The sequence below is a fragment of the Octodon degus genome, unplaced genomic scaffold, assembly GCF_000260255.1.
Source record: "Octodon degus isolate 3935 unplaced genomic scaffold, OctDeg1.0 scaffold00071, whole genome shotgun sequence".
Lineage (NCBI taxonomy): Eukaryota > Metazoa > Chordata > Mammalia > Rodentia > Octodontidae > Octodon > Octodon degus.
The window spans coordinates 3,575,158-3,589,405 of NW_004524647.1; the positions used below are offsets into that span (position 1 = coordinate 3,575,158).

The 14,248-nt window shown below is 42.2% G+C and overlaps 1 protein-coding gene across 1 annotated transcript in view; it reads left to right on the forward strand.

Moving 5' to 3' along the window:
* Window positions 1–209: 209 nt before the first annotated feature.
* Window positions 210–14,248, forward strand: part of Trank1 (tetratricopeptide repeat and ankyrin repeat containing 1) — a 175,131-nt gene continuing 161,092 nt past the window's right edge. Inside the window, exon 1 of the mRNA XM_023719773.1 lies at window positions 210–262. Within this exon, the coding sequence (XP_023575541.1) occupies window positions 240–262 (23 nt within the window). The 5' untranslated portion in view covers window positions 210–239. The remainder of the gene's footprint in view (window positions 263–14,248) is intronic.

Sequence of the window (14,248 nt, forward strand, 5' to 3'; positions counted from 1 at the left end):
TCTGCGGCTGCACTCGCCCGGGTGCCGATTTCGGCGCCCCTGTCCCGCTCACCACGGCCGGGGAGTCGAGCCACGGGGAGCAGGGGCTCCCGCGCGCGGCGGCGGCCGCCCCGCGCCGCCCCTGCCCCGCACTCCGGCGCCCGGAGCTCTTGGGCTTCCGCGCCACCCGCCGCGCTCGGCCCCCGGGCAGCGGCTCCCGGAGCGGCGGCGGTCCCGGCGCGGGCTCTCCGGCCCCGGCCATGTGGGACGGGCGGTTAGCTAGGTGCGTAGCGGCGCGAGGAACGCGGGGGCGCGTCTGGCCTTGTGGGCCTGCGCCCTTGCTCGGCGGGACGCGGCCGCGAGGGGGCTGGCGACCCCGGCCGGAGAGGGTGGCCGGCCGGCGGGACCCACGGGTCCGTCTCCAAACGCAGACCCGGGCCTTTCACGCGGGGTCGCGCTTGGCGGGGGGCGGCGCCGGCCTCTTGTCTCCAGGGGACCGGGATGCGCGCTGCGACAGGGCTGCGGCGCCGCGCGGCCTGCCTGGCTGCCTTCCGGACCGCGACCCTGCACCCTCGGCCCCGGCGCCCACCGCCCGGGATCCCCGGCCGCCCGCACGTTCCGGCGGGCGGACGCTCCCCCGGAGTGCGGCCGACGGGCGCCAGGGCGCGAGGCCAGCGGGGTAGGACCGAGCCCGGCTGCGCGGCAGGATTGCGGGGAGGGGGCTTGGGGGGAGCGCCGGCCTCTTCCCACAAGAAAGGCCGTCTTCCGGCCCGCGGGGCAGCGCGGCCCATTTGCTCCCACAGCCGACTTGGTGGGCGGAGAGCGCCACGGGCCGCGGCTGACTGAATTCTCAGGAGCCCGGGGTTCTGCGTGGAGCGTTTTCGTTCGCGGGCTCCGAGCCTGTTGCCTGCGAGGCGCGCGGCGCGCTCGCCTCCCCACCCCCGAGTCCCGCGCACACCCTGCAACCCAAGCAGGACCGGGCTGCGCTCTGGCCGCCCCTGCGCCCAGACGTGGGCGTCTCTGGACGGTTGCAAGCTTTTGTGCTTCCTAGGGAATTGTGGGAGGTGTACAATTTGAAAAATGAAGGAAACAATTAAAAGAGGGGTTTTGAGGTCTCCAGTTCCCTAACTCGCCCCCGCCCAGTTGCTGTTGGCCAACCCCAGGACTTGGGATCCTAGCGTCGCATTTGGGTCCTGCCACTTAGTGCAAAGCTACTCCCTTGGGAGGCTTCGCTGAGGCCAAGCTGTTCCTGAAAGGCGAGGTCTTTTGCCAGTGTTCTCTAGTGTTTTCTAGGAAGTACGTCTTCTAAGGGGCGGGGGCTCAGAAGTGTGTTTAAGCTGCTTTCCGGTCAGGTCACTTTTGTAGGATTGCAGGATGTTTTGAGTCCAAGTACTCTGCTGATTCTTGCATCCGTTGTAGCGCCTAGAGATGGGTATATACGGTATGCGCTGCAAAGTAGGATCTCCTTGCTGTAGGTTTATGGATTATTAAGTCTATTTTTGGACCAAGACCCCATAGAGTAGGTACCTGTATCTACATAGAGTATAAAACTGCACCAATAGTTTCAGGGTAGCTATTTTCTGTACAAAGTGAGACACGATGATGCTTTCTATATGATTTTTTATAGCTTTTTCTTTGTACTGAGGATTTAACCTAAGGCCTTTCCACTGAGCTACAACCTCAGCTCTTTTTATTTTTTGAGATGGTCTCACTAAAGTGGGGGGGCATAGTTCCTTTCCCCCCCCCTCCATTTTTTTTTTTTTTTAAGGAAAAGGTAAAGAGAGTGATCCAAGGCTGCCACAGATTGTGGGTTCATAGCGTCTAAAGGGGATTCTTTAGGTGTTTGTTTAGAATTTTACAGCTGCAGTGTCAAAAGATGGACCATAACCACTTTATAGATGAAGAAGTTGAGGTCCAGGAAAGGCCATCACTTGTTAGTTCTTGACAGCTAGTTAGTGGTGGATCTGGGATTAACTCCTACTATCTTGACTTCCCAACCCATGGCAAACAGAGATTTTGCCCTTGTAGAATTCTTAATCTTTGCTGGTTAGTTCTTTTTTTTTTTTAAACCTGTGGTTGCTACCATAGATCTGTTTCTATGGTATATACCCTATTATTATTTTATCCTTGCTTCTTGGGGATGAAGATTGTTTTAGTAGTTGAAGTAGAGCTTGTGGGCCAGGTGTTTGATGGCAGGTAAAATGATCCTCAGGACATTCATAAGAACTGAAGTGGAGGTTAGAATGAGGGCTTGTTGGGCAAGGGGAGATAGCACAATGGCATGAGTGCTTGCCTGGTAGGCAGAAGGTCCTTAGTTTGATCCCTAGTACCTCCTTCCCCTACTAAAAGAGGGATTCTTGCCAATATTTTTATTAACTTTGAAGAATAAACTCTCCAGATGGGGAAGTAGAGCTGGCAAGTCGGTGCTCTGCCCTCAAAATGACTGAAGGCTCACTGCTTATGTGACAAATTTCCTTGGACTTCAGCCCGAGGTTTTCAAGGCCACGCACATTCTTCTTTTAAGAAATCTTTACAAGAAGGAAGAGAAATTTGGTGGAAATTGTCAATCTCCTTAGAGGTGTCACTAATTTACAGCAGAGATTGATGGTGGAGTCAGTGTTGGGGAGAACAATTAAATTTAAACTTTAAAAAAGCTGTTGAATCAGGTAGACAAGCATTTGTGGAACAATAGCAACACCAAAAAACTCAATTGAGGCCAAGAGTAAGTAGTGTTCCTTCTTTGGTTAGTGAGGTTGTTCATTCTCTCTGACTAAACATTTTTCTTGGTCTCAAAAATGTCTGATGAGGCATTTTTCTTGCCTAAGAATTACCTTATGTCCTTGCTTTTGTTGAAAATCTGGAAGGGTGAATTTGCTTTACCTATGATACCCTGGCCTTATTTTAGCTGAATCAATTCCCTCTTCTACCTGAATGTTGAGTCTCAGTGTAAATGCCCGTGCTGTGCTCATAGCCTGGGCTATAGACTCATGAACTCCCATGAGTCTGGTGAGCTGGTGGGAATCCCTGGGTATCTTTTGGAGCCAAGCAAAATCTGACTTTAACTCTACCTTTGGTGTTCTCATGACTTTTTTTTTTGTACCAGAGATTGAATTCAGGACCTTGAGCCTGCCAGGCAGGTTCTTATGCCACCCCAGTTCTTATGGCATGTTTTGATTGGGATGTTTTTATTTTTTGAGCACTGGATCTTCTTGTCAGTGGAGGCAGCACTTGGAAAGGGGGAAGAATTGCTAGTCCTGAAAAAAGTGATGATGTATTAGAAGAAACAGGGTCAACAACGCACAACACAGAAAATAAAGAGGATTCCAGTGCCATACCTGGAAAATTTGATTCACTGTGAAAAGCGTGCTGAGAGAGCATGTCATCCTACATGTCCAGTTGTGGCTTCCAGAGCTGTTTCCTTTGGTCAGCTCTAGACCAGCTCATTCTCTTCCTGGGGGAGCACAAAAATTACTGGTTTCCAGGGCTCATTGAAACCCAAGCACATTGGCCAGTTACTAGGTTTCCTTATAATCTGGCCCCTAGCCCTTTTCTTTAATGTTTTCCCTCTTATTCTCACTTCTTTTTATTTTAATTTAATTTTTAAATTATTATTATTATTATTGTTGTTGTTGTTTATGTATTTGGTACATTGTCTCACTACACAGCTCAGACTTGTAGTGATCTTCCTGTTTTCAGTCTCCTGGTGCTGGGATTACAGGCCTGTGCCACCATGCCTTGTTGTTTTTTTTTTTGATCTTTGTTTCTTTCAGGTTAGTGGTATTGCTCAAATATATCTGAAGGCACTGTATCGGGCCAAGGTGGGTATAAAAATAAAAGACATAGGCTGTGTTAATGGTGATAGAACAAAGTTAATGCTAGGTGAAGCTGTGAGGATGGGTTAAGGGAGAGGTAGGCAAGCACTGAGAGGAGTGGCCAGCTCGTGAATCCTTCCTTGGGACATGTGAAAGGTCAATTTTAAGCTATCTCATGATAGATGAGGAAAGCTTCAAGCAGATAGAATGAGAGGTGTCAGGAGAAGAGAGGGACCTCCTACATAAGAAGAGCAGCTTTGTAAGAATAATGGTGAGCAAAAGGGCTTATGCTCTACACATCACCATAGTAATAATAGTTTCTCCTGTGACAGAGTCTATGTAAAGTGTGACTCATGCATTATTTAAAACCCACAGAACACATAGAACAATCTCTTTTATAGGTCATAACCTGTACCAGAATGTGAGCTTCTTGAGGACAGTAACTTTTTTGTTTTTGGTTAGTCTTTTTCATACATTCCAAGCATCCAACAGAGTGCTTTAGGAACACAGCAGATACTCTTTGTCAGTGTTTACTGGCTGATGGTAATGGAGAGTCCTAATATGGCATATAAGGCAATATTGTTCCTATTTTCCAGTAAAGAAATTGAGGCCTCGCCATAAGTGAATTACTGCCTGATATCCGGTGTAGACAAGGTAAAAGACATAATTCCAGGTTGCTCTATCTTTTTTTTTTTTTGTTTTTGTTTTTCTGTGATTTGAGGACTCATATATCTTTGTATTGATTGTCTTTCTGGTGCTAGCCCTGTTACTTTGCCAAACAAAAACTTGCCTGTGGGAGAGAGCAACATGAATTTGGGATCATGTAAATACAAAATGGTGGGGACACAGTATTGGAGAATGCTAGAAAGATGAGGTCTGTGTGTAATTTGGTATGGAAATCTGAGCTATTCGGGATTTGTTCTAATTGAGTTTAGAAGGAGCCATGGAAAGTGCATGTATACATGTGTATGTACAGTTCTACTTTCTATTTATAGGGTAACTCTGGGGGTAGGGATATGGATGAGTACATCTTAGCCTGATTAAAGTCCAGAACTAGGGCTAGAACTCAGAACCTCCCAATACAGGTAAGGAAACCACTTTTGGGCTGTTACTGTCTTGGGCCAGGGCTGTGTTTTGAAGAGTAACTGGTTCCCTCTGGACCCTCTCCTTGGAATAGTGGATGGTGTTTTAGTTTCTATACTGAATTGATTTCCCCTTCATATGAGAAGTAAACAAATTGCTGTCGCCTTGGGGATGGGAGGCAGAATGGAGACCATTAATTGTCATTTAAAATACTGGCATCTCTTAACACATTTCTGAGAGAAGGTCCTTAGGCAATTTTGTGCCTGGGAATAAAGTAGAGTGTATTACTTCTACAAACTGAGACAAGTGAGATGTTGGTAAGTGATACAGTCATATGGAACCATCCTCACATATGCAGTCTTTCACTAACCGAAACATTATCCAGTACATGACTTGTTATAGAGAGGCTCAAGGAGGTTTGTGAGGGAAGGAATGATTTGACTGCTATTATCTAAATTCAGGTTCTCCCTTGTATGAGAAAGCATCTTGTTCAAGGACTATGTCAAAAGTATCTTGTGACCTTGTGCCTTGTCTGAACTTGACAGGCATCTGCAACTCCCTGGTTCTCTGAGTAAAAGCATAAGCTTAAATGAGAATAGGGCAGTTATTCGTCAGCCTGCATTTAGCACAAATACCTGAGTCAAGACTTATGAGTACACTGTGGGTGGCTGATGCTTCACTTCCTCCTTTGTCTGGAGAGTGTACAGTGCTAGCTTCTTGGTTATTTTTCTGGTTGGTTTTTGCAGGGATTTGATTTTCAATTTAAAGGTCATCCTTTATGTTTTTCCCATATCGTCCCAAAGGGTGAGTCACTCTCACCCTCTCACCCTTTGTGTGCATCATCTCTCCCTGGGATTGTGAACACAGATTTTTGTTTCAGACTTGGATTTGTGTCTTTCTAGAAGTCCCTTTACCTGTGTAGTTCTGTTTTCTGGCCTGTGAAGTTGGAATAATCAGCCAGGTGTGGGGGTGCATGCCTATAATTCCAGCACTGAGGGAGGCAGAGGCAGTTCAAGTCCAGTTTGGGCAACTTGGCAAATAACCCTGTCTCAAAAATAAAAATGAAGGAGCTGGGGATATAGCTCTGTGTGAAGGTCTTGAGTTCAAGGCCTAGTGTGTGCCTGTCTCTGCACTCCCATGAATAATCCTACTTCTTTTTCATTAAACTTTAAGGATGCCAGTGAGAAAATTTCTGAGAAGGATTTAGCATGGGGTCAGTCACATAGTAAGTGCTTAGTACATTTTACCTGTTAATATGCAGCTGCCATGGATTACTCTCATTGAAACAGAGATATGAAAAAATACTGAGGGGGTCTTGTGGGCTAGCCACTGGCCACAAACAGAGGCCTCTGTAGGGCTTCCTCTTTGGAGGTCAGTTGAACCAGAAACTGAAATTAATCCATTTTTGCTCTTTAGTGATATTTCTTAATCATCTTCCAGGCATCTGACTTCGTTTTGGGACTGAGATAATCTGGATATCATCCCAGACTACTCTTAACTGCTCCTTTCTTAAACATTTATGTCTTTTGTTTGAGTTTACATGTTTTCTTTTCTTTGGAGCTAAAATATAATTTTTTAAAGCAATTATGGAGGTAGTAGATGGCACTTTAAAAAAAATTCTTCCTTGACAAAGTAGAGTTGGTTACTTTAAATTCCCTTCAATTTCTTTTTGTGTGTGAGTGTATGTGCATGCATACATGTGCAAATGTTATTATTTGCCAGTTCCAAAAATCTAAGAGCTGCTGGTCTATAGGATTATTCTTTGCTTTTAACTTTTTTAATTTTCAGGACCATTTGCACAGAAGGATGTGTGGCCTTGTATGCTGACCATTAAATTCTGAACAAATGTTTACTTATCAATAGACGTTGTTCTCTTTTCCCCTCAAGTAGCCAGCACCTTTGGTGACTTTAGTTTGGTTGGATTTATTCGTTTCTGGTTTGCTATTTGTGTGTATGACTTTTGCTTAGTTTCTAAGTTTGTGTCTTTATCCAAAGGAACAGCTGACAGCTCAGAATGTTTTGGCTTTCCAGGAAATACTAAAAATCCAGTATTACAAGTGAAGTCATCTCATTGGAATTACCCCTCCCCCATCCTTCTTCCTTTCTCATTCTTCCAGTTTAACTGTCTCTGCATTCCTCCAGTTTAACTGTCTCTGATAAGAAGTGCCCAGAGAATTGTTTATTTATTTAACAATGTTGAGCTCTTGAGTTGCAGAAATAACAAGAAAAAGTAAGACTTGGTTCCTGCCCTAAGAGGTCATGCTGCTGGGGAAAACATTTAAACAAACCAGTATCCAGCCCAGAACTTCTGAGGCAAATGGTACGGCACCTAAAACTGAGGCAGAAGAAGCAATGTGTGTCAAGAGAACAAGCGATAAGCTATGCTGCAGCCTTGGTGGGGTGTTCAGAGCAACAGCAATCACTGTGGCCAGAGAAATGCCCAGAAAATCTAGGGAAAGGCTGATATGCCTGGAAATCATGCATGGGAGGCAGGCAATGGAGTCTGGGTGATCCTGGAGGCTTTTTTTCCTTTAGTATTGACTGGTAGATTGGACCCAGGGCATTTGAACTGAACTATCCCCTCTCCTCCTTGAGAAATAATTTTTCTAAGTTGCCCAGGCTGGACTCAGACTTGTGATCCTCTTGCCTCAGCCTCCCAGAGTGCTAGGATTACAAGCACAGCTGGCTTCCCGGAGGCTTTTTAAACCTGAACATTACCAATCTGATGGATTTGGGGACAAACTCATCAGCAGGGGATGGGTTAGGCTAGAGCAAGGAGTGCAATACAAAGGCTAATACTTCATTAATCAACACTGATGAGGAAGAGATTTCTGGATGGTGTATGTGAACCCACCTCGGGGACAGTTTTTCTGGTGAAGCTGAGAGTGAATTTGGGATCACTTGACCTTTCCTCTTTGGCTTCCTGTTTCCTGTTGAAGGCACTCTGGACACTTGTGCTTAATGCACAAGTTGAGTTTAGGCCCAACTTCTTTGTTACTGTAGAAATTGGAAATGGCACATGGGATTTGGGGCACAAGTGTGTGATTTTCTGGAATGAATGTTGTGCAAAGGATTCTGAAGCCTTGTTGGGTCCTGCAGGAAGGGATAATGAATATGACCAGAGAAGTCTAGGGTGGGGTGGAGGTAGGATACCTCTGATACAGATCCTTGTCTAAAGTAAAGTTATAGAGAGAAGTGAATTAGGCAAGACTCTCATTTGCTTCTTCCCTTCATAATGAATGAAAGAAAAAAAAATTAAAAGTACTTAGACAAAAAGAGAAAAGTTCTGGAAGGATGTGATTGTGCCAGTAACCAGGGATGTGGCAGCTAGACCTCAGGTGCAATGGAATGTGTAATTGTAGAGCTCCAGAAACCCCTTTTGCCTCCTTTTCCTAGGTATAAGGTATCATATTCTCTCAACCCCAGATTGGCTGCTCCCATCTGAAGCTTCCTATCCCAAATCCTACCACCAGAGGACTCTTCTTTCCTAGGGTTTCAGTTCAGAAACTCCCTGAGAAGGGCTCTTAGCCTGGCAGGCCTATGGATGGAGAACACAGATGGCCTGGATCTTGCCCCTGCACTTCAGCCCTCTCGTGAGGAGTCCTCTGTAGTGAGCTGAACAGCCAGGTCATAGCAGGCCTTCCATGGTGATACTGTCCTTCAGTGGAAAAATGGTTTCCTAGAGCCTGTGAAATAAAACCCTTCCCCAAGGTACCACCTCAGTAGAAAAAAGACCTGGGGCCACTTTCAGACATCCCAGTGCTAAGCTTGCTCACCTCTTATCCACCTCTCATCCTTATAGCCTTGTTTTTCCTGGGAAGTGGAGCAAGGCCTTGACTTTCACAGATTTTTTTCAGCAGCAGCTGAACTGACTAATAATTTCAGGGAACCCTTTTGGAAAGTAGGCAAATACTAGGGCTGTGTTTTCACCAAATATTTTCTCTTTGCTGGGTACACAAAGCAAAGGTTCTGTAAATGTTGCAGGAATTATGCTCAAATAACAAGCAATGATTTCCACAGCGCTTGTGCTAATAACTTGAACTATCATAGACCAGAGACAAGACTTGAGTTCTAGTCCTGGCTTTTTAGACTATCAAAAGATGTAGGGGATAAGGCCCTAGGGTGGAGATTAGGAAGTCAGCCTGGGTTTCATGTCTCGTACTTACTACTGCAGAAGCAAGCTAGCTCGGGCTCTTAAATCTTCAAGCTTTGGGTTACTTGTTCTAAAAATGCTAGTCTAACTACCTCAGTTTATTAAACCCTTCCTTATTTATGATTTAGTGAATATGTTTAATGAGGTATTACATTGGTTTTTTGTGGCTGTAATAACAAATTATAACAAACTGGGTGACTTGGACATTTATTATTTCATAGTTCAGGAGCATTCTTTCCATTTCCAGATCTATTACCCAGAGGTCATCACTTGCATTAATTTCTTAAGTGTCCTTCCTGGAATTCTTTCAAAGGATCAGATGTGTATACTCATGCACACACACACACGTACACACACACACACACCCTTAAGCTTAAGCTGTCTACTTGTTTTCCAGATTGTTCTATAATATGTTCTCCATTGTGCTTTATTCACTTTAATTGCGTATTTTGGCATTTTTTTCTCTTTCTATAGATGTACTTCATAATTTTTAAACTCTTTAGTGTTTTGTTCCAAGCTGTACCACATGATATAGACTTCTCCAGTTGTTGGACTTTTGGATGTATTGTTTTGCTTATGCAAAAAACTAGGGAGTTAATGTCATCATTTACTTCAATAAAACTTGTTTGTAGATAAATTCCCAGCGGGTAAATAGCTGTGTCACAAGTTTATACTTTAACATTTCTATATACAGATGCTTTATCCCATTGCCAGCAGTGTGTGTGAGAATGATTCTACCCATAATCTTCCTGACACAAGGTATTATTATTTTCTAGACCTTTTGATAGGGGCCTGAGTTCAAATCCCTGTTTCTGCCAAAAAAAAAAAAAAAAGATCTTTTGATATATAAGAGCTTGTAGTTTTCATGGATTGATGTCTCTCACTTTCTGTATGGTTTCTTATTGTCTCATTAAAATGGCCTACTCAGATATGAAGATTATTTAACTTTTTATCTTTTTCTGCAATGCTGGAATCTGGACCAAGGCCTTGCATATGCTAAGCAAGTATAACTGAGCTACATTCCCAGACCTTTTTATTTTACTTTGAGACAAGTTCTTGCTAAGTTGCTTAGGTTGTCAATTTCGTTCTCCTGCCTCAGACTCCTGAGTAGTTGGAAATACAGTGTGTGCCGCTGTGTCCCCCTAAAATTTTTTCACTATATTAAGACTTAAATTTTATGTAATTTAAGAATCCAGTATATAAAAGGTTATAGAGAAAAGTTTCTCCACCCTCTGCCCCATTCCCAATAAAGATAATTTTATGTCTGGTGATTCCTTGTGGGGATTTTTTTGTGTATATCTGAGCTGATGGAAGTATATAAAATTATTCAGCCTTTATTATTTATTTATTATTTTGAAAAGGGAGCATAATACACAGTGTTCTAAATCAGAGTTTTCAAATATACCTTGGAGATTATTACAGATCAGTACATACGGAGAGTGCTCATTCTTTTTTTTTTTTTAAAGTGTGTCGAATATTCTGTTGTGGGAGAGCTATATACGTTAAAATAGTTCCTTGTTGGTGAGTATTAAGTTGGGTTTCAGATCAAGGGTCGTATATATGCATCACTTTATCTGATATTGTCAAATTTATACTTAAAATGTTTGAAGATAACTAAGATTTGTACCATTTTCCCTTAGTGCTTTTTGTTTTCTTTTTCTCAGCACTTTTTAAAGACATAGATACTTGCTTGTGCAATAAAATAATTTAAGTCAACTTGGTCAGTGAATTTTAACAAGTGTATATACACATGTGGCCAAGAACCACGGTCAAAACATTGTGAGGAACAATTCCATTGCCTAAGAAAGCTCACTTATGCTTCTTTCCAGTCAAAACACCTCTCTCCCTAGCAACCACAATTTCTGATTTCTTAGGTTTGCCTGTACGAGAACTTCATCTAAGTCTATTCACATAGTGTATGCTTTTTTTTTTTTTTTTTTGTATTTAGTGCAGGGTTTACAGGGTCTCACTACACAGATCAGACTTGTAGTGATCCTCCTGTTTTCATCTTCCCAAGAGCTGGGATTACAGGTGCATGCTACCAGGCCTAGTCTCAGTTGCTGTCTCAGTGCGCCCCTAAGGCGGGGTTGGCGCTGCAGGCCCAGAGATGGAACCCCTGACCCCTGTGCCTACTTGCAGGCACTTTAATCTGCTGAGCTATTTGGCTGGCCCCCTCTCAATTGATACTTTTGTTTTTATTAAAACTATTGTGGCTCTTCTGGCTTGTTTATTCTTTTTTGATGAATGTGAGAGTTCTTTCATTACTTTTAATTTTAATTATATATATATTTAACCAGGGATCAAACCTGGGTCCTTGTACTTGCCAGGCAGGTACTTAGACCCCTGAGCTCTGTCCCCAGCACTATGTATTCATTTCTTAGTAAAATTTTTATTATTCTAGTTTTTCTTTGGAGATCTGTGTTTATTTCCTCAAGGTAGCCAGGTAAGTTATTTTAGGCTTATGTTAGTTTAAGCCTGTAAACGCCAAATCACAAAGCAGTGTCAGTACAATGAACTCACCTAGGAACCCTGCTTCTACTTTTCTCACACATTGAACTGTTCTATTTGTAATATAAAACGTAATGAAAATGTATTACAAATTATTTGATCAAGTGAAAAAGTGAGTCAGTTGGAGGTGAGTAAAGACCTAATATGAATATTGGGGAAATTTAGGACTTTAAAGTTGCTATATTGAAAATTCCTGGCAGCTAATCAAATAGGGCTAACGCTGGTAGAATACAATACATAGGCTTATTTCTCTCTCCCTCTCAAAAACAAAACAAAACAAAAGACAGTTTCATGAAGTCAAGTCAGAAAATTTTCTTCATGATTGCTTTGAAAGATCTAAAGAGTAGTTTTATTTATGTGTAACTTTAGTTTTATTTATATTTATAAAATTTATATTTAGTTTTATTTATATTTATAAAATTTATATTTTAGTTTTATTCCTATTATCTGCAATTTTAGGTAGGAGAGAAACTTGAAACTCTGTGTTTATAGGGAATCTACAGAGCAGTGATCTGGTTTCCAGTTGTAATACTGTAGGCACTAATTGGGATGCTGACAGGAGTGTGGGCTGGGTTTACTCAGTGCAACCTATGGCCCTATATTCTATGCCAAGCTAGGATGCATAAGTAATTCCACACGAGTGTAGTTTATGATTTCAGGTGGTATTCATATTTATGTATCAATACTGCTCAGGATGGAAGGACAGCAAGATGCTCAGTCTTGGCAACAGAGTAATGTAGAAAGCTTAGAAACACTCAGCTTTAGGGGTATATATTGCTCACCCAAACTCTAGGAAGCAGCTCTCATTATCTACTGTGCTCATACACAAGGGATTGAATGCTACTTTCTCCACTGAGTAGGAAAATAATACTTCAGGTGTACCTGGGTTATTATTTGACCTATAGTCACATGTTCCAATAAAATTTCTTGTAGTGAGAGAGATAGTGCTAGGTCAGCGCTGTCCATAATGATTGCCACTAGCCACATGTGGTTATGGAACACCTAAGATGTGTCTAGAGTGACTGAGGAATTGAAGCTTTAGTTGTATTTTAGCTCATCTAAATTAACATGTCAACATCTACATGCAGCTAGTGGCTACCACATTGGACAGAATTCCAAATAGAATAATAATAGAATAATAATGGTAACCAGACAGAGTAGTAATAGCAGAGCTAAAACATCATGCCTTTAGCTCTAAATAATATAAAACCTAACTTAAGCATGTTTATTAGCTCATTTTGTCGGTTTGACAAATCTAGCAGTCTCTGTAAACCCTTTTCTTGGCTGCCCACCATTATAGAATCAGATATGTATTTTCCCCAGATTCCTGTTGCTGACCAGTAAAACAGATAATGTTCCTCTGGGAGCTTTGGGGAAATTTTCATTTTTTAAAATAAGAGTTGAGTGGTGGCAGGGAGCCTTTTTTTTTTTTTTTTTTGCCTTGAAGGAGCTTTGAGAGGCCAAATGAGGGCAAAAAGCCAGTGTAGTTAGGATGTTGTCACAGAGAGATGAAAAGGTGTCCCCTTACCCCATGACTTCTGATTATGATAGAACATTACCCCTTGTGGTTCAAGGCAATGACACTTCTGCTTGTGGCAGCCAGATGCTTCCTATGGTATACTCACATAAGTAGAAGTCCAGAGGTAGGGCAACCTTCAGAATTTTCTAAGATCAATGGCTCCCACCAACTTTCCTGTGATTCTCTGGGCTCTATCCCATTCCTTTGAGTGTTTGCTTTATTCTTAAGCTGAAGTTTAGAGTCATGCATCTGCACATCTCAAAGTCTAGATTCACAGTCTTGCTTCCATATTGGACAGCATCTTATAATAAAGAGATCCTCTTCTGGAAGCTAATTCAGAAAGTGATAAAACATTACCCCACAATCCTTCAACAATTAAGTTTAAGAGGCAGACTTGTGCCATACATTCACAATTGAACCAGTCCCTGGTGAGGGGATTGGATTGCTCATCAAACACAAAGAAAATTGTGGTTCCATTAGCCAAAAAAGTTACATTCAAGGGACCAAGAAGCGTTCATGATAGATAAATGGGTATAGCTTAAGGACTTCCTTAGTAATAAATATCATTAATTTCTAACAGGGTCAGCTTTCAAGTTTCTGCATTAAAGTTTAACCTGTTTTTAGTTTTTATAACATTTCCTGGCACCATGCTATCACTAGAATCTAATGAAATCTCCCCAGGCACTTATTGGTGATTAATGTTTTTAGAATAATTTTATTTGCTGAGCTTATGATAGTTTGTGTACAGTGTAGCTGAATGATGGATGTCTGGTATCTGGGTCAGAGTCCACTGTTCTCCCAGCTGTCTTGTAGTGATAATATTGATGAAGAAATAAACTAAACTCATAACTACTGGTTACTTATTAAAAACAACACTACTCTATGACTGCCAAATTTGAAACTAAACAAAAGAGGGTGTTCATATGGCCAACAAACTTGTTAAGAGGCACAACGTTATAAGTCATCAGGAAAATGCTAATTAAAACCATAGTGAGATACATAGCCTAAAATTAAAAACACTGATAATACCTGGCATTGAAAAGTGTGAGCAGTGGGAAACCTGGCCTTCCACATGCCGAAGGCTAGAATTGGATCCATGTCTATCACCATGCACAAAACTACAGTCAAAATTGATAAAAGAGAAGCATAGAATTCTTTATCCTATTTTTTAAAATATAATCTAATTTTTAAATG